The 18,148-nt window shown below is 43.9% G+C and overlaps 1 protein-coding gene and 2 pseudogenes across 1 annotated transcript; 1 reads left to right on the forward strand and 2 right to left on the reverse strand.

Moving 5' to 3' along the window:
• Positions 1-5: 5 nt before the first annotated feature.
• Positions 6-5,094, reverse strand: LOC112068963 (succinate dehydrogenase [ubiquinone] flavoprotein subunit, mitochondrial-like; annotated as a pseudogene).
• A 1,029-nt stretch (positions 5,095-6,123) lies between these two features.
• On the forward strand, positions 6,124-8,251 carry LOC112068965 (coiled-coil domain-containing protein 127-like; annotated as a pseudogene).
• Positions 8,252-9,880: 1,629 nt separating this feature from the next.
• LOC112068964 (acyl-CoA dehydrogenase family member 10-like) lies at positions 9,881-17,180 on the reverse strand. Its single transcript, XM_070438354.1, is given in 17 exon segments — positions 9,881-10,071; positions 12,820-12,836; positions 12,838-12,962; positions 13,177-13,328; positions 13,472-13,653; positions 13,803-13,871; positions 14,163-14,289; positions 14,697-14,806; positions 14,808-14,854; positions 15,167-15,204; positions 15,207-15,247; positions 15,249-15,322; positions 15,724-15,776; positions 15,779-15,920; positions 16,087-16,235; positions 16,634-16,805; positions 16,984-17,180. Coding segments are annotated over 16 exon segments (1,686 nt in total). The 5' UTR covers positions 16,803-16,805; positions 16,984-17,180.
• Positions 17,181-18,148: the final 968 nt, after the last annotated feature.

An 18,148-nucleotide genomic window follows, 5' to 3' on the forward strand; every position in this document is an offset into this window, starting at 1 on the left:
TCCCGTCAGCAAACCCTGATCTTGTCCAGGTTGGCCACAGACTCCTCTCCAGCACTGGGCTTCAGTGGGGAAAGCTTCTCACCTAGAATGGCAAAAAGAGAAAGTCAACTCCAAGTGTATTAAAGCATTATTAGCTATTCGTTTTTTAACATGACTGATTAAAAATCTAGAAATCAAACCGATTTCTAACCAATCGTCATAATGTGAAAAGCCTGCTTACCTGGAGTGCAGGTGTCAGCGATGGTGAGGGCACAGGCTCTGCCAAACACCACCAGATCCAGCAGGGAGTTGGCACCCAGCCGGTTGGCACCATGGACACTGGCACAGGCAGCCTCACCACAGGCATACAGCCCTGGCACCATTGTCCTCCCATCTGGATGAGTTATGACCTGAGAGGGAGATGACCAAGACCGTTACAGGTCGGTCTAGAGTCAAATAATGTCTATCTAGTCTCCCGGTGGGCGCAGTGGTCTAGGGCACTGCATCGCAGTGCTAGCTGCGCCACCAGAGTCTCTGGGTTCGCGCCCAGGCTGGGCTGGGTTCGCGCCCAGGCTCTGTCGCAACCGGCCGCAACCGGGAGATCCGTGGGGCGACGCACAATTGCATAGCGTCGCCGGTTAGGGAGGGTTTGGCCGGTAGGGATATCCTTGTCTCAGTATGTAAAATAAATAAATAATAAATAAATAAATGGAGTAAAATGTATGCACTCTCTATGTAAGTCGCTCTGGATAAGAGCGTCTGCTAAAATGACTAAAATGTAAATGTAATCTAGTTCTGGGGAAGACTGATTGATTGACGTGAAGTTTCTGGAAGGACAATAAATGTTGTCAACTAATCAATCTCTCTTACCCAGCCGTAGTGATCACAATCCCTTACGGAGACAAGAAATCCCCCAAACTAACGTGAGATTGTAAAGAGTGTTATAATCTACCTGTCCCTTATAGTTAGTGGGGATTCCTCATGTTGTAGTGGACGGTGGGCAGGACAGGGATGGGCTCTTTGGTGACGTCAACCCCAGCGAAGATCATGGCGGTCTCAGAGATACCAGGCAGGCGGGTGGCCAGCTGCTGGGGAGGCAGGTGATGCAACTGCAGGTACACATGGTCCTTCTCTGGACCACAACCCCTGGAAATGAAAAAATTTGTGAGAGTCTTTCGTGAGAGGAGTATTTCTTGTGGAAGAGAGTGTCTTTCTGTGAGAGAGAGTGTCTTTCTGTGAGAGAGAGTCTTTCAGGTCATTCATAGATTTTAGGCCAATTTCAAGTTGTGGCTTCAAATCCAACACATTTTTACTTCCATCTCCAAGATGAACGCTATTAAGGGGGTTAGGGATTGAGTCAGATACTACTGGTGGAGCGAAATATGTAATTAAATCAATATTCAGTATTGTTGATTATCATACCTTCCCTCGCGGATCAATGGTCATGGAGCGTGACACCACATCCGGGAGGCCAGATCTTTGGCGTTGGGAGCGTAGCGTTCCATAAAGCGCTCTCCTTCACTGTTGATGAGGATCCCTCCTCGCCACGGCAACCCTCAGTGATGAGGCAGCGGCACCATAGATACCTGACAGGGTTACATCACAGCTATGGTGTCAGGTGTCACCTCAGGTCAAATATACAGATGACCTTTGCATTTACGTAATGAATGCTCAGTCAGTTGAACCGTAAAACAGATCATTACAGTAAATATGGATTCATAAGTGGGGAGTGGCCATGGATCTCCATACTAGGTACAGTATAGTTACAGTATAGTTTACAGTATAGTTACTGGCTGTGGTTCTTACCAGTTACAGTATAGGTTACAGTATAGTTACGGCTGTGGTTCTTACCAGTTACAGTATAGTTACAGTATAAGTTTTTACAGTATAGTTAGTGACTGTGGTTTTTACCGTGGGGTGGAACTGTACAAACTCCAGGTCCTGGCATGGTAGGCCAGCTCTGGTTACCATGGCGTTGCCATCCCGTGCTGGTGTGGGCTGAGGTACAGCTGAGGTAGGTCGCCATAACCACTACACATACAAAGAGATAATGGAATAAGGAGGTTGCTACTGGTGTAGACATGTGCGATGTATAATCCTACTGACCTCAAAGGATTGTCAGGACATTACAGAGCTTCATTCTGGGGACATGAGAAATTGAAAGCTCTGGACGTGAAAAAGCATACCCAGTAGCGATGACAGTGTTGTTGGTCTGAAGCGGTGGATGGATCCATCCTCCATACAGAGAGCGATCACTCCTCTGCATTCACATCCTCATCAGCAGGTCCAGGGCAAAGTACTCCACAAAGTAGCTGGTATCATACCTTAAGGACTGGAGAAGAACAATTAATGGGACATTGAAAAATCAAAAAGGTACATGGTTGATAAATAACAGTCATGTATGCAAGGTCTCAGACTGAAGCCAGACTTGTGAATGCAGACTAAACCCTTGTCTCAGCTCTGTTTCCAGCTTTTACTGTTCAACTACCACACATTGCCTTGAAATTGTTTTCTACTATTCACCTTAGGGACCACAATGGAATAAGTCATAGACCTTTTGTGTTATCCTGTCAAGTTTAAAAAATCTTGTACTGTGTTTAACTGTCAAATAAAAATAGTCAATGATCAACCAAACTAGAGGACATATTATAAAGGAGTCTTGGAAACTGTCTCATGATAACATTAACATACCCGTCCATACAATGTGTGAAGAAGGGAGTGTCCAGTCCTGTCAGCTACACAGCAGCATCGGTGTGCTTGGCCTCCCTTTCCAAAATTCAGGCTCTGACCCCGAAGGCCCTCTGATAGATCTTCCCATCCTCTGTCCGACTGAAGGGCATTCCAAAGTTCTCCAGCTGGGGGGGGGGGCACAAAGAACAATGTGATACACCATATTGTCATGAACACGATGGGAGACAGAGATGGTTTCAACGCAGGGCACAGCAGGTGTTTATGTAAAGGACCACAGGAGAGGCAGGTAGCTGGGTCCAGGGCAGGCAGAAGGTCATACACAGGGGGTCCAAAAAGGCAACAGTACAGCAGGGAAAAGGCTGGTAACGTCGTCGGGGAGATCAGGCAATAGTTGATAACAGGAATCCGATAGGCAAAAGGGTCATTAGTGAGGCAGGCAAAAACTATCATACACAGGAGGAGTAAATTATGGGAAAACAGAGCTCCGAATAGAAGAGTGTCACAAAACAAACAATACCTCATAATGATGGGGTGCACAGAACTGAAATAAATAGTGTGTGATAATGACATACAGGTGATCAGAATTCAGGTGACTGGGATCTGGAGAGTGAGCTGCGTTCAGGGGTGATCTATGTGTTTGAGAGTGTGAGCTGGAGAGTGAGCTGGTTCAGGGGATCTATGTGTTGAGAGTGTGAGCTGGAAAGTGACCTGCGTTCAGGGGATCTATGTGTTTGAGAGTGTGAGCTGGAAAGTGACCTGCGTTCAGGGGTGATCTATGTGTTTGAGACTGTGAGCTGGAAAGTGATCTGCGTTCAGGTTTCTACGTGTTTTGACAGTGTGAGTTGGAAACAGACGTTACACATATTCCCAGCTTTATTTTATGTCTTTGGGGAAAAACAGACTAAAACACCAGGATCGTGTCTGAAATTGCACCCTATATAGTGTTCAAAATGTAGGCACTAATTATCTCTCACCTCCACCACGGCAGCTGGGGCCTGCTCTGTCATGTAGTGGATAGCATCCTGGTCCCCTAGCCAATCAGATCCTTCACTGTGTCGTAGAAGTGCCACCTCCAATCATCTCCTCCATGTTACCCAGGGCTGCATTGATCCCACCCTGGATTGGACAAAATCAACACTAATGAATTCAACAGTTCATTATGACTCAACAGTTCAACAGTTCATTATGAAAAGTGCATTTCTATTATTCATCATAATAGTACTGTAATGAGTATTTACTCTTCACATGCACTTCAACTACAGGTGATTGTTGAGAAGCTACCCAACTACTCCCAAGCCAAACCCCAATTCCCTCCGACTAGTAAAATATGAAAAAAAATGATGAGTACGAACCGCTTGATGCATTGATGTCAATGGGAGACTGAAGTTAGGTATTCACCCCTAAATATGCATAGGCCTACCTGTGCTGCCACAGTGTGAGACCTAGTGGGGAACAGCTTGGTGACACAGGCCGTGTTGAAGCCAGCCTCAGACAGACCAAAAGCAGCTCTCAGACCTGCTCCCCCAGCCCCTACCACCACCGCATCAAACTCATGATCCACTACCGGGTACTGGGTTGAGATCTGAGGATCAGAATAATATTGACTCGGATACACAGACACAGACATTGACCTCCTGTGAATATTGATAACTACAAAAAAACATGGCTGTTATGACATTGTAACAAACMAAATTGCACGCCAATCATACAAATTAAAAGAGAATCCTTTAAAAAAAAAAAATACGATGCATATTGTATGTAGATATGTAAATACAATATGTAAATACAAATGACTTCATAACAAGAATGTCTCTTGAAGACCTTTATTTAAAAATGTGTCTTGCATTAAACGGAAGAAGAAGAAARTCGGTGTTATGTTGTGTAAAACTCACATCATCTGACACTTTGGCGTTGTCCTTCTTCCCATAGATGGAGAAGTGGATGTTCCTGGAGCTGCATCGGGTTGCTGCAGGGAACTATAATTATGGGGATAACATGATACMTCAATAGGTAGAGATCATAGACATATAATTAACTCTCAAATACATAGAAAACATAAACCATCATAATTTCACACTGGACCAGCAACATATTCAATCAAATCAAGGTGGGAAAACACTCAAAACCCCCAAAGAATATCCCTGTCATTATGAATAGGTCATTTAGCAAGTACAGTATATATTTTTTGACATTTTAACATGACGTTATGTAACGAAGGGTCTGGTCTGGCCTGGAGGACTGTTATGAAAGGCTGTGTCTGCTGCTGGTTACGAAAGCTGTAAGAGAAGCATTCCCTCCCCCTCGCAGTTACAAAACTGACTTTTCACAGACTACACAAATGCATTAYCCAACAACAATTATTAAACTCACGGCTTTAGTTGATAAAATCCTCTTGGTCAGGACTCTGGATACACTTGCCATCCTTATTATTCAYAGGTTTCCTGCTAACAGCTACAAAGTAACTGTCTAGGAACGAACAGATCTATACTGATTGGGGGCAAATCAATCCCTTCCTGGGGCCCCGCCCACTGGAAGATACCATCTCAAACGTCTTGAAAGCAAGGGGGAGGCTCATGGCTTTTGACAACGCTTCAAGTTCTAAATCCATTTCTGGCACACATTAGATAAAATAAATGAATTAAGACTGACAAAATGTTGAGTTTTAAATAAAGAATTTATCTTCACACATATATTGTAATGACATAGAGACTATATCTTTCGACTTAACACCCTCGTACAACAAATGGTCTCTTTGTAATTGTCTGGTAAAAACGTTGTATAATCGCTCTTTCCCATAGTACAGGGACAAATGTATAGCCAATTGACCAGACACATTTTGTCAAGGTGAGCGTCTGCTCAATTTTTTAAAATATCTACTGTACTTCTTTGCAATGTGTTATTTGGCCTGAAATAGCCGTGCAATAATGCAATGACTCAGTTAAGCTGTTGTTAATTTTAGCCTGCAAGCTAACCACCATGTAAAGCTTGTGTTGTGTGTTAGCTGTGGCAAGATAGCTAGCAAGTGTGCTAGCAAACCGCCCTTGTTGTTGGTGTTAATTAGCTATTCATGTTCAGGCCAAAGAATGGACATTTTAAAAGTGTTACAATGACAACAAAGAGGGACCATTAGCCACATTGCTGTGGCAGTTGTCATGTGGGATGCATGCCAATGTTGTGGTTAGGGAGTTTGATATCAGATAAGACCAACCGTTTCCCCTGCTAATATTTCTAGTTGACTTGCCTAGCTATTTATTTAAATCTAATTAACGTTACTACTATTCCTCATTTTAGGTCAAGGTAATGCCTTATGGTCAGGTTGGTTGTATGTAACAACAGCTAGTCGGCTAGCTAGATAAAACGATGTATGTGTGGTGACAGGTACGTGTAAAACATTCGACTCTCCCCTGTAATAGGCACCTCTATGAACAACTTGAATGACCCCCTAGATGGAACATGGCCCAGACCCACGAGGAGGTGCTGCTGCTGCTGACGGGAACAAATGGAACATGCCCTCCTGGTGCCAATGCTGGGGTGGCTGCCTTTCGTAAGTTGCCTGCACAGTACAGTGTTGTTACACAAGGACAGGATATTCACTTTACAGACATGTGGCGTATATACAACTGAAGACAACATTGTAGGCCAATCTTGTACTTACTTTGACAGACACTGACAAGACTTAACTCTTTTTGTGGTGACTTCACTGCATTGCCCTACACCAAATAGGTTGTCATTACAACATTATATTACAATCACTACATATATTGCAGAAAAGTGATTGGTAGTTGCCCAACTGGGCTTGAACATGGGACTGTTGAACCAACACCTTCTATGAGGAGGGGAGGTTGGTGGTTATTATATGAGAAGGTGTTTGTCAACAGCCACAAGGTCCTGGGTTTAGCCCTAATCAGGACTACGCCTTATAATCACCAAACAACCTCCCATCCTCAGGCTGGATCTGGACCAGAGAGTGTCAGACAGAGATCATAAAGGTCAAGGCCCGGTACGACCAGAACATGTCTGCGGACCTCCAACCTTGAGATGAAGTACAGAGACACCCTGACGGAGAACCGGCGGGCGGCGGCCATCTTAGAGCTGGAGCTGGGAGAGGAGGGAGAGGGTCCAGGGGTACCGCCAGGCCCTCATCTCACAGAGCCAGCAGGTCGTGGAGGAACGCAAACAGCTACAGGTGGAACGAGAGGTGGGGGCTTGACTTAAAGATGCACCCCGGGATCTTAAGCACAGCAAATTTGTAACATATAGCACAAATTTCTAAATTCATATGATATCATACAAATTGCAAAATTCGTATGCATGTCGCAAGAAATGGATGATGTAGTACACAATTGGATGAAGTAGTACACAAAAACGGGGACCACTTTTGTCTCATGAGCAACACTTTCAAAACTACAGGCTGAAATGATCAAAATGTTTGAGAATGCATCTTTAACTTAGTTTTAACTCCTAGTGGAGCCTGGTAAGGCCTTGAAGGTGTGAGGGAATGTTGTTTTAAGATGGACTTGTTATAAGTGAGGTTATTTGTTGATGGTTTAAATTGACAGATAGGGACAGTGAAAGAGAGAACAGGAAAGGTATGAGATGTGTGCCAGAAGGACGATGGGTCAGATTCAAACCCATGCAGACACTGGTATACCAATACATGTGTACTGAAAAGGGAAAGGGGGATACCTAGTCAGTTGTACAATTGAATGCCTTCAACTGAAATGTGTCTTCTGCATTTAACCCAACCCCTCTGAATCAGAGGTGCAGGGGGCTGCATAAATCAACATCCATGTCTTCGGCGCCCGGGAACACTGGGTTAACTGCCTTGCGCAGGGGCAGAGCAACAGATTTTGACCTTGTCAGCTCAGGGATTCAATCCAGCAACCTTTCGGTTACTGGCCCATCGCTCTAACCACAATGCTGTGGAACTAACCACTAGACTAAACCCTGAAGCCACAGTTGAGCTTGTATTATCTTGTGTTAATAAACATTTCATTTTCAAATCGCCAGGCTCTGGAGCAAGAGAGATGAAGCTTTTAGAATCCGGCGCCGCTGGGGCCATCCTCCAACACGCTCTGGCCAAGAGAGCGACTGGCACCAGAGGGCCTCAGCCATGCTGAAGGATCTGGAGGAGGACCTTAGAGAGACAGGGAGCCTACTGCAACCTGCTCCTCCCCAGGGAACATAGGCTGGAGATGGAGAAGAACCTGCTCATCAAGGTGGTGAAGGAACCGTTGGAACGGATACAGATCTGGAGGGAGACCTGAAGGATATCTTTAAGAACGACCGCTACTGTGCCAAAGAAAACAATCGCCCCCTCAACGTGAAGAAATGGACAAGAGGAAGAATGGTAGCTTGATGTGGCTCTACCTCAGATACTGGCAGCTGCAGGTTACCATGGAGGCGCATAAACGGCAGAGGACTCAATACTGGGAGTTACACCAGATAACAACAACCTCAAGTGACCTTGATAGGGTTGACATTGAGTATATAGTAACAGTCTTCTTGACTGCACAAATGTTTTATTTTTCACTAAATGGTGAATTAGTTCATATTTCATTTCCTCTACATCATTTTATGACTCCTGACAATGTAAACGCTTACTTTGTTACTAGTGAAACACAGTAAATGCCAATGGAATTGTCATGAATGTCAGGGATATTTTCACAACTATAATTTTGTCTTTGCACTCCAACCCAATGTTGGATGATATGATACAGTACCATGAATTCTAGAGGAATTTTCCCTTTTGATAAAATCATGTATATCCACATGGACATCACAGCTGTTTGGTCAGTCATGTAAAAAAAATAGTGATATACTTTATTTTGACAGAATATACAATGTTATAAACAGACTGTGGTTGTGTCATAAATAATGTAATGAGGGTTAATATACTGACATCTCTGACGGATACTTGGTGTGGGTTATTTAATTAGAGGTATGGTTGAGTAAAGCCCAGGACCACTTGACAAGATTGCTGACCATAGCATCCTCAGGCTCCATAAAGTTTGAACTAATGTAAACTGAACTAAGAAAAGACCTGAGCAAACATTTAAATTTTATTCATCGAGCGGACACTCTTGTCCAGAGATGAAGTTTGTAGGAAAAAAACAACCACAGTTATTACAAGTAAAGCCTTCTTGGAAACAGCTGCTATCAGTAGAAAAAAGCCAGGAAGGAAAACAAGTGCAAAAGACTTGAGGCACAGCAATCGCTTTAGGCCATCTACGGCCAGGGCGATCCTGCCCAGGGAAGGCTGCCGTTTCCTGGCTGAGACAGTAGCCCAGGGCTCCTGGAGGAATAGTGGATGAACAGCTGAACTCTGGAAGCTGGGTAGGATGGGCAGTCATCCTCTCTAAGACACCCTTAAAGTCCCGCTCCAGTTATTTTTACCTTTTCCTGTTGAAAAACAATATCCTGGTATAAATGTAGTAATGTAATGTAATGTGTCCTTAAGCGCCAAAAAAGAACAGATGACTTCCTCTATGCTGCCAATCACTTCAGCTACTGAAATCTGGTTTAAAGGGGCAATCCAGGATTTGAAAAACAACAAAGCAGTCCTCTGCTACCCCCTTTAAAGGGGAGGTGCCTGATGAGGCGACCTGGGCATGGCGTTGAAGATACGGAAGCCCTCTTTGGTGGCAAAGTCCCAGGCCAGGTCAGCCACCTGCTCAGCTAACCTCCCAGAAGCCGGGTGTCCTGTAAAAGAGGATAGTTAAGCCTACAACTACATATTGTTCATAAAACAGATGTAAGGTTAACAGCTGGACAGGACTGTTAGGCTAGCTAATAATAATATAATCTGGACAGACTGTAGGCTAGCTAATAATAATATAATCTGGACAGATGTTAGGCTAGCTAAGTAAAATATAATCTGGGCAGACTGTTAGGCTAGCATAGTAATAATATATCTGGACAGACTGTTAGGCTAGCTAAGTAATAATATATTTCTGGACAGACTGTTAGGCTAGCTAAGTAATATATAATCTGGACAGAACTGTTTAGGCTAGCTAAGTATTAATATTAATCGGGGACAGACTGTTAGGCTAGCTAAGTAATAATATATTCTGGACAGATTTAGGCTAGCTAAATAATATAATAGTAATATATGCCATTTAGCAGACACTTTTATCCAAAGCAAATTAGTCATGCATGCATAGATTKTTTTTTTAATGTATGAGTCTGAGACACAATCCTAAACTCTGGTCTATGTTCTGGTACCTGCAATGGTACTCTTGCTCTCCCCCTGGTGGCTGGCTGCCAGGCAGAAGAGGTGGAAGGCCATGTAGAAGTTCCATTCTGGGATTCCCTCCTCCAGACCCATAGAGCTGCAGTACTGCCTCATCACCTCCTCCACAGTGGGGATACCCAGCTGGACTAGGCCCCTGTCAGATATACCTGTAGGAAACACAATGAAACCACCACTGTGTTGATATACTGAGTCATATCTATACCGAACAAAAATAATCAACGCAACATGCAACAATTTCAAAGATGTTACTGAGTTACAGTTCATATAAGGAAATCAGTCAATTTAAATACATTAATTAGGCCCTAATCTATTGATTTCACATGACTGGGAATACAGATATGCATCTGTTGGTCACAGATACCTTTAAAAAAAAAAAAAGGAGGCGTGAATCAGAAAACCAGTCAGTATCTGGTGTGACTACCATTTGGCTCATGCAGTGTGACACATCTCCTTCGCATAGAGTTGATCAGGCTGTTGATTGTGGCCTGTGGAACGTTGTCCTACTCCTCTTCAATGGCTGTGCGAAGTTGCTGGATATTGGCGGGAACTGGAACACGCTGTCATACAAGTAGATCCAGAGCATCCCAAACATGCTCAATGGGTGACATGTCTGGTGAATATGCAGGCCATGGAAAAACTGGGACATTTTCAGCTTCCAGGAATTGTGTACAGATCCTTGCGTCATGGGGCCATGCATTATCATGCTGAATCATGAGGTGATTGCAGTGGATTAAATGGCACTACAATGGGCCTCAGGATCTCGTCCCGGTATCTCTGTGCATTCAAATTGCCATCGATAAAATGRAATTGTGTTAGTTGTCCYTAGCTTATGCCTGTCCATACTAGGGCTGTCCCCGACTAAAAAAAAATATTGGTCGACCGAGAGAAGTGCTGTTCTTTCGACCAATCGATTGGTCAAAATGTTTAAACTTATTTTTCCATACATATTACGACAGACACCCTATGTGTTTGAATAAAACCAACTACATGTGCACTGAGCTTGTCTGATGCTTTAAGCACACTGTTATTATATAATTAAGACACACCACAATGACTCAAGAAAGAGCCCGATGGTCACAATGTGTTAAAAGAAAATACAGCGAGTGCATGTGTGACTGGCGCAAGTTGTCTCGCTCTCCCCCTACTGCAGCGAAAAGGCACCACAACACAGCAAGTGTTTATTGCGCTGTCCATGTCCAGCTGCCACATCATTACAGCCATTTAGTTTCTGTCTTGATTCTGACTGAAAAGTTCTGTTAACGAAATCCCTAATTTGTTTAGGAAAGCCAAACAGGTGCTGTTAAATTACAATATTATTATTTTCTCTGACCATTTGGAACAGTAAACAACACTAAATAAGTGTACCAGAGAGTCTGTTCTAACGCAAGAAATAAATACATAAAGCCTTTATTACTGCAGATGAAAAACAGTTGCATGCACCTTTCCAACAAGTCAGTTCAAGTACATTTCTGCGCTGCTAGAGCTGCCCTGGTCAACTGTAAGTGCTGTTAGGTGGAAATGTCTAGGATCAACAACGGTTCAGCCACGAAGTGGTAGGCCACAACTGTGAAGTTTGATGGAGGAGGTATAATGGTCTGGGCTGTTTTTCATGGTTCAGGCCCCTTAGTTCCAGAGAAGGAAAGCTTAACGCTACAGCATACAATGACATTCTAGACGATTTTGTGCTTCCAACTTTGTTGCAACAGTTTGGGGAAGGCTCTTTCCTGTTTCAGCATGACAAGCCCCTGTACACAAGAGAGGTCCATATAGAAATGGTTGTCGAGATCGGTGTCGAAGAACTTGACTGGCCTGCACAGGGCCTGACCTCAACCCACGAACACCTTTGGGATGAACTGGAACGCCAACTGTGAGCCAGGCCTAATCGCCCGACCTCACAATGCTCTTGTGGCGAATGGAGTCCCCGCAGCAATGTTCCAACATCTAGTGGAAAGCCTTCACAGAACAGTAGAGGCAGTTATAGCAGCAAAGGGTGGACCAACTCTATATTAATGGCCATGATTTTGGAATGAGATGTTCGATGAGCAGGTGTCCACATACTTTTGACCATGTAGTGTATATAGGCTTTGTTCAATTTATCGAATCAGTTATTGTTTTCTTGTTAAACTCAGACATTTCTCTCAAAACAAGGGATGTCGTTCACAAGGAACTAGTATTATCAGAGGACCAAAAAACAGTAGGTTATTCTGTCTGGAATTGCACAATATTACATTACCCGACCACCCCCAGTAAAACTAATCCTGTCTGAAAATGGTTTAAGGCATTGTTCTCAATCCCAATATGCTACTATGCACATAGCAACATAGGGAAAGGTACCAATTCTATGGTGCACTGAAGATTATGTTTCAGACCTGCAGACAGCGACCGTATCCAACGCGGGAGAGTTTGTTATAAAATAATTTAGATCTATTAGCGTTGCACCATTCTTCTTACATAATAGAACCACATCTCATTTAGAGTGGCCTTTTATTGTCCCCAGCACAAGGTGCACCTGTGTAATGATCATGCTGTTTAATCAGCTTCTTGATATGCCACGCCTGTCAGGTGGATGGATTATCTTGGCAAAGTGGAAATGCTCACTAATAGGAATGTAAACAAAGTCGTGCACAAAATTTGAGAGAGAAATACGTTTTTTGTGCGTATGGAACATTTCTGGGATCTTTTATTTCAAGCTCATGAAACATGGGACCAACACTTTACCTGTTGCGTTTATATTTTGGTTCAGTGTAAATGCATACTACTTCTAGGCTATATCCAAATGTCACCTATATAGTGCACTACTTTTGACCAAGGCGCATGGGAATAGGGTGCCATTTGAGTTTTATATCCGTGGGCCTGGTAGGGTGCAGTAGTACGGTTAGGTAGTATAATGGTACCTGTCAGTAGAGGTTGTCCTGGGGCAGTAGCGAGCCATACAGCTGAAGGTCAGGTCTGTTAGAGGGTCACCCAGTCTGGAACGGCCCCAGTCCATCACCGCAACCACCTCTGGCTTCTCTGGGTGGAACACAAGGTTCTCCAGTCTATGGACCAGAGGGGGTTTTGGGTTGGATTCATTTCACCACGGCTGTGTTCAAAATGGCACCCTTTTCCCTTCATAGTGCACTACTTTTGACCAGATCAATGGGATTAGTACACTATATGGGAATAGGGTGCATGTGGGATGCACACCTAATCAGACTTTTCAAATACAAATATTACTCTGATATGTAAATATGTAATGCTGTGTGTGTGTATCTGAAGCTTCCATGGATCAGCGTAGTTCTCTGGTGTTTGGGGAGGTGCAGAGGAAGCCACTGTATGAGTCTCTCCATGGCTGGGATGGGCAGAGTCTCACTGTCCCTGTACTGCTGAGTCCACCACTGTACCTGAAGCCCCATGTAATCCACTACAGAGGAGAAAGAAGGAGAGGGAGAGAGAAGATGGAGAGAGTGAAAGAAAGAGAGAGAAGGAGAGAGAGAGGAAAGCCAGAGAGAGAGAGAGAGAGATAGAGAATAACACAAAACAATCTTTGCTAAATAAATGAATTACCTGGCTCGTCGTAGTCCTCCAGGCCGACTGCTCTAGTATCTAGACAGTGGATCTGGCAGAGTGTGTGTTGCATGGCTTGGTACAAGGCCCTCCTGTCCCCAGGGGTCAGGCCTGGCAGGGAGGGGTCACTGAATATCCTACCTAGACAGACCTCCATCAAGAGGAAGGGAGCACCCAGGACACTGGACAACACAACCACATACAGGAAGAAGACAGAGACAGACAAACGGGGATAAAAAAAAAAACGAATCTAGAACTATGTAACGTGCATGAGTGTATGTATGTTTCTGTGTGTGTGTCTGTGTGTCTGTCAGGCAGTGTGCGTTCTCACCTTGGGTCCTCACACAGATCAATGATCTCTGGAACAGGGATGCCTGATCCACTGAGAGATTTCAACAACCTGTGGAGTACAGAGAATAGAGTGATGTATGAAGAAACGTTCTTTCAACTGGAACTGAACTAACAGTTTAATAATACACATGGTGTCACAAATGACATTCTATTCCCTATAGTGCACTGCTGTTGACCAGGGCCCATAGGGTGCACTATATAGGGAACATGGGGCCGTTTGGGACACAGACACAGTGATCTATATAGAAGAGACGGATGATCAATCCAGATGCTGATCACTTCCATCTCACACCCATCTAATTCCCACAGCTWGGTAGGTGGTGAGTTGGAGGAACCCAACCTGTACTCTGTCTCCATGGCACGGGAGGTCTTCTGCTGTTTCCTCAGGAGGAGATGGCGCCCTCCAGTGGTCAAGTGATATAAGGCGTTTGACTGACTGGGGCTGAGTTGTTGGACAGCAACAGGGTCTGTTTCAGATATAGAGACAGACAGCATCAACAACAGTAAATAGAGACACCGGGTGTGTCCTGAATGGCTTCTTATTCCTACTTCTTTTGACAAGGGTCCTTTTTAGGAATAGGGTGCCGTTTGGGACGCAGCCATCATATAGGTGAGCTTTCTAAACAGACATCATAGATCAACATACATGTCCTGTCCTCCCTTCCCCAGTGCCTTTAGAGGCTACGGGACTTTGTACTGACAACACTGAGGTAATATCAATTCTATCCATTTCTAGACAGAAGTTTTGACATGGATATATGTTCTGACAGCTCTGACAAAGCCAAGAGGCCAATATGTAATCTTTTAAACTACAGTTATACTGGCAAGAGTAGTGTGCAAGGTTTTCTTTTCTTTAAGAAATGGATAGATGTACCTTTGTCAGACAGATGGAGAATCTTCCTCAGGTACTGTGTGAGTTGGTCCATAGGGAGCTTTGTGGCCCAAGGGGCAGAGCCAGGCCCAGGAACAAACCCTGACAGGGGATCCCAGCCACCCTTCCAGCTCCTTCACTGACACTGCAAGGTCCCCTACCTGGAGAACAATATCTATCACTCACCAGTTCACAGAGTCTGTGGGTTCATCATCACCAGTTCACAGAGTCTGGGGATCTATCACTCACAGTCACAGAGTCTGTGGGATCTATCACTCACCAGGTCACAGAGTCTGTGGGTTATGCTCCCTAATGTTTGGTGACTACTACGAAGCTTGGGGAAGAACTTGAAACACTGCTCAATGAAACAGCGAGATCATTCACTAGGTTGCAGTCACTTGCACAGTACACCACAAGAATCTCCAAGATAGAGTGGTATGGGGGAGTTATGAATGCAGAGATGGCTCACTCACCTTGATAGCATGTATCCCTAGCTGGGCAGCTGCCTTACGTTTAACTCCAGGTCATCCAGAAACACAGCCTCATGGGCAGAAGCCCAGTCTGTTCAGGCACAGGTGGTAGATCCTAGGGTCTGGCTTACTGAGGCCCTCCCTACACGACTCAACTATCTACAACCAGAAGTGGGGGGAGAGAGAGAGGAGTAATGAGAGAGGTAGGAAAGAGGGATGGTGAGAGGCAAGATGGGACAGAGGGAGAGAGAGAGAGAGAGAGAGAGAGAGAGAGAGAGAGGAAGTCTGCATTGTATTCATAATGCCATTTCTGCACTCAAACACAGAAATTTGACATAGAATTGTCTACTAACTGTTACACAGCTACTATTTGTGTTACTTTTACTATCATTACTCATAATGTCTTCTGTGTCCCAAATGACACCCTATTCCTATGTAGTGTACTACTTTTACCAGGGCCTATAGGGCTCCCATAGGGCTCTGAACAAAAGTAGTGCACTATATAGGGAATAGGGTGCAATTTGGGACGTAGATGATGTAAACATAAAATGCTTAGTCACCACATCGAAGAGAGAGTGGTCCAGAGGCAGGAAGGGGTCACCGTTCAGCTGAGGAAGTTGTTGCTGAGGACAGCAGTCCTTCCCAGGCCCCTGGAGCGAGCACACAAAATGGCCTCCATCATGACGGGTAGAGGCCTGGTCATTGGCCCACTGGTCAGATCAGACAAGAATGAGCCAATGGGAACAGGACATCCTGCCTGAGGGTGGAGCAGCAGAGGGGGATAATGAATGAAGATGTGGGTTAAATCCCAAATGGCACCCTATTCCCTAGTTTAGTGCACTACTTTTAACCAGGGCCCATARKGTACAKGCTGTAGGTACAGAGAGACATGGCTAGTCGTGATGTAGTAGACATAAGCTCACTATCTCACTGCACTGCCTGCCGAAGGCCTCCACAAACTCCTCAGCCCCAATCTCTCCACGCATGAACCTCTTCCACGCGTTCACCTCCCCACCTGTCCTGATGGCCTTGCCCAGCGTGCCCAGAGGAACACTGTTCTGTTGTTCAAACACTAGAGAGAAAGAGACCAAGGATATTATGTTGCACTATATTGACTTCTATGTTTATTTTTATTTAACCTTTATTTAACTAGGCAAGTCAGTTAAGAACAAATTCTTATTTTCAATGACGGCCTACCGGGGAACAGTGGGTGAACTGCCTTGTTCAGGGGCAGAACGACAGATTTGTACCTTGTTAGCTTAGGGATTCGATCTTGCAACCTTTCGGTCACTAGTCCAACGCTCTAACCACTAGGCTCCCTGCTCCCTCGCCCCTATGTAGAGGCCCTTTCCTCCATTAGGAGTTGAATGGAAATAAGTAGGTCTACCGTAATGGCCTATTTTTTATGTTAGGTTATACAAGGCTTGTCTGGAACATTGTGGGGTACATTGTGTGGCCTATATGACATACCTGTTGCCAATTTGACAGGTGACGGAATGAGAACTCCATACATGTCAAAAATGACAGCTTTGTAAGTGGAGATGGCAGCAAAGCTTCTGTGACAGAGGCTAGGCATCTTCAGACTCCACAACTGAGACCTGAATCGTGCAGCAGTCCGYATCTTCTTCATCATTATCATTATCTTGGTTTTGCACAAGAAAAGGGTACAAAGATTGTTAGTCAAACGAGAGAAGAGAACACTCTAAAACAAGTAAAGATTGCTGCCCTGTGTCTGACAAAAATACCTCCTTAGATTTATCAAAATCATAACATTGAAAACAGGAGACAGTGGAAAAGTTTCCCCCTTATTTCAATCTGACCTCTTACTTCAACGTTGTCACTGTCAGGCAATGTCAGATAGTTGTCAACGTCTCTCTCYCTTACCTGTGTTGACCTTACGCTGGCTAACGTTGATTGCAGAATATTATGTGATAGTCTTGTATTCTAGAGACATATTTGCAGTACTGTTTACAATGCAGACATGTTGTACTTCAATGTAGGTCATGTGATTATGGTGTGTGCTTACGTTGTTACGTTGGAACGCCCTCTATTTTATTTAGGGTAAATATCTGAGCAGAAGAATGGGAAGAAGACTGATATGTACTCATGATATGAGTTTATAACAATAACTAGTAGAATTGTACCAATATTCACAATTATCTTTCATCCCCTTTATCCATCTATATGTGTTCCTGCCGAAGGTAAAACAACTAATTATAAGCAATTCATTCCAAAGAGGATAATGCCTCACAAATACATGAGAATGTATGCCATCAGATAGCTAGAAACTGGCTAACAGTTTTTGCTAGCTATTCTGCAGAGCTTGGCAAATTAGCTTGCTGCTAGCAAGTTAGCGTTATCGTCGGACAAGCTAATAGCTAACCCAAATAGTAGTTCGCTTGCCATTTAATCTGTGGAATACATGGATTTCATTAATATATTCATCTAACTTTCTTTGCCCTTGTCATATCACCATCGTTTAGTTAGCTAGTAATACGTTAGTTAGCCCAGTTAAAAATATAACGTTAGCCAGCTAACTTATTGCAAAGTTAACTAGTTACTGTAGCATTAGGTACCAGACAACTAACGGCCAGCTAGCTAAACGGTTTGTTGCAAATTAATATCCTATTTGTTCGGTCATTAAATGTTAATATAACGCTTGTTTTATCACTTGACTTTTGCCACTTTTAATAACCGACATGCTAGCTAGCTAACCAACCAACCGCTTGTGTGACTTTAGTTAGCTAGATAATCTAGCTAGCTAGTCTACGATAGCCTGCTAGCCAGCTACCTAGTTTAGTAAATTAGGCTAGCTAACTACCTAGTACGTAAATTAAGCTAGCTAGCTAGTTAACGAATAATGTGAAAATATGTGGTGACGTTTGCTAGTCAACTCAACATACGAGTTGATTAATTAGTTAACTAGTACTGTTATGAATGATTGTGCCATGATGTTTTAATGAGTAGAATGTGCCAGTTGTTGTG

The sequence above is a fragment of the Salvelinus sp. IW2-2015 genome, unplaced genomic scaffold (genome assembly GCF_002910315.2).
Source record: "Salvelinus sp. IW2-2015 unplaced genomic scaffold, ASM291031v2 Un_scaffold803, whole genome shotgun sequence".
NCBI lineage: Eukaryota > Metazoa > Chordata > Actinopteri > Salmoniformes > Salmonidae > Salvelinus > Salvelinus sp. IW2-2015.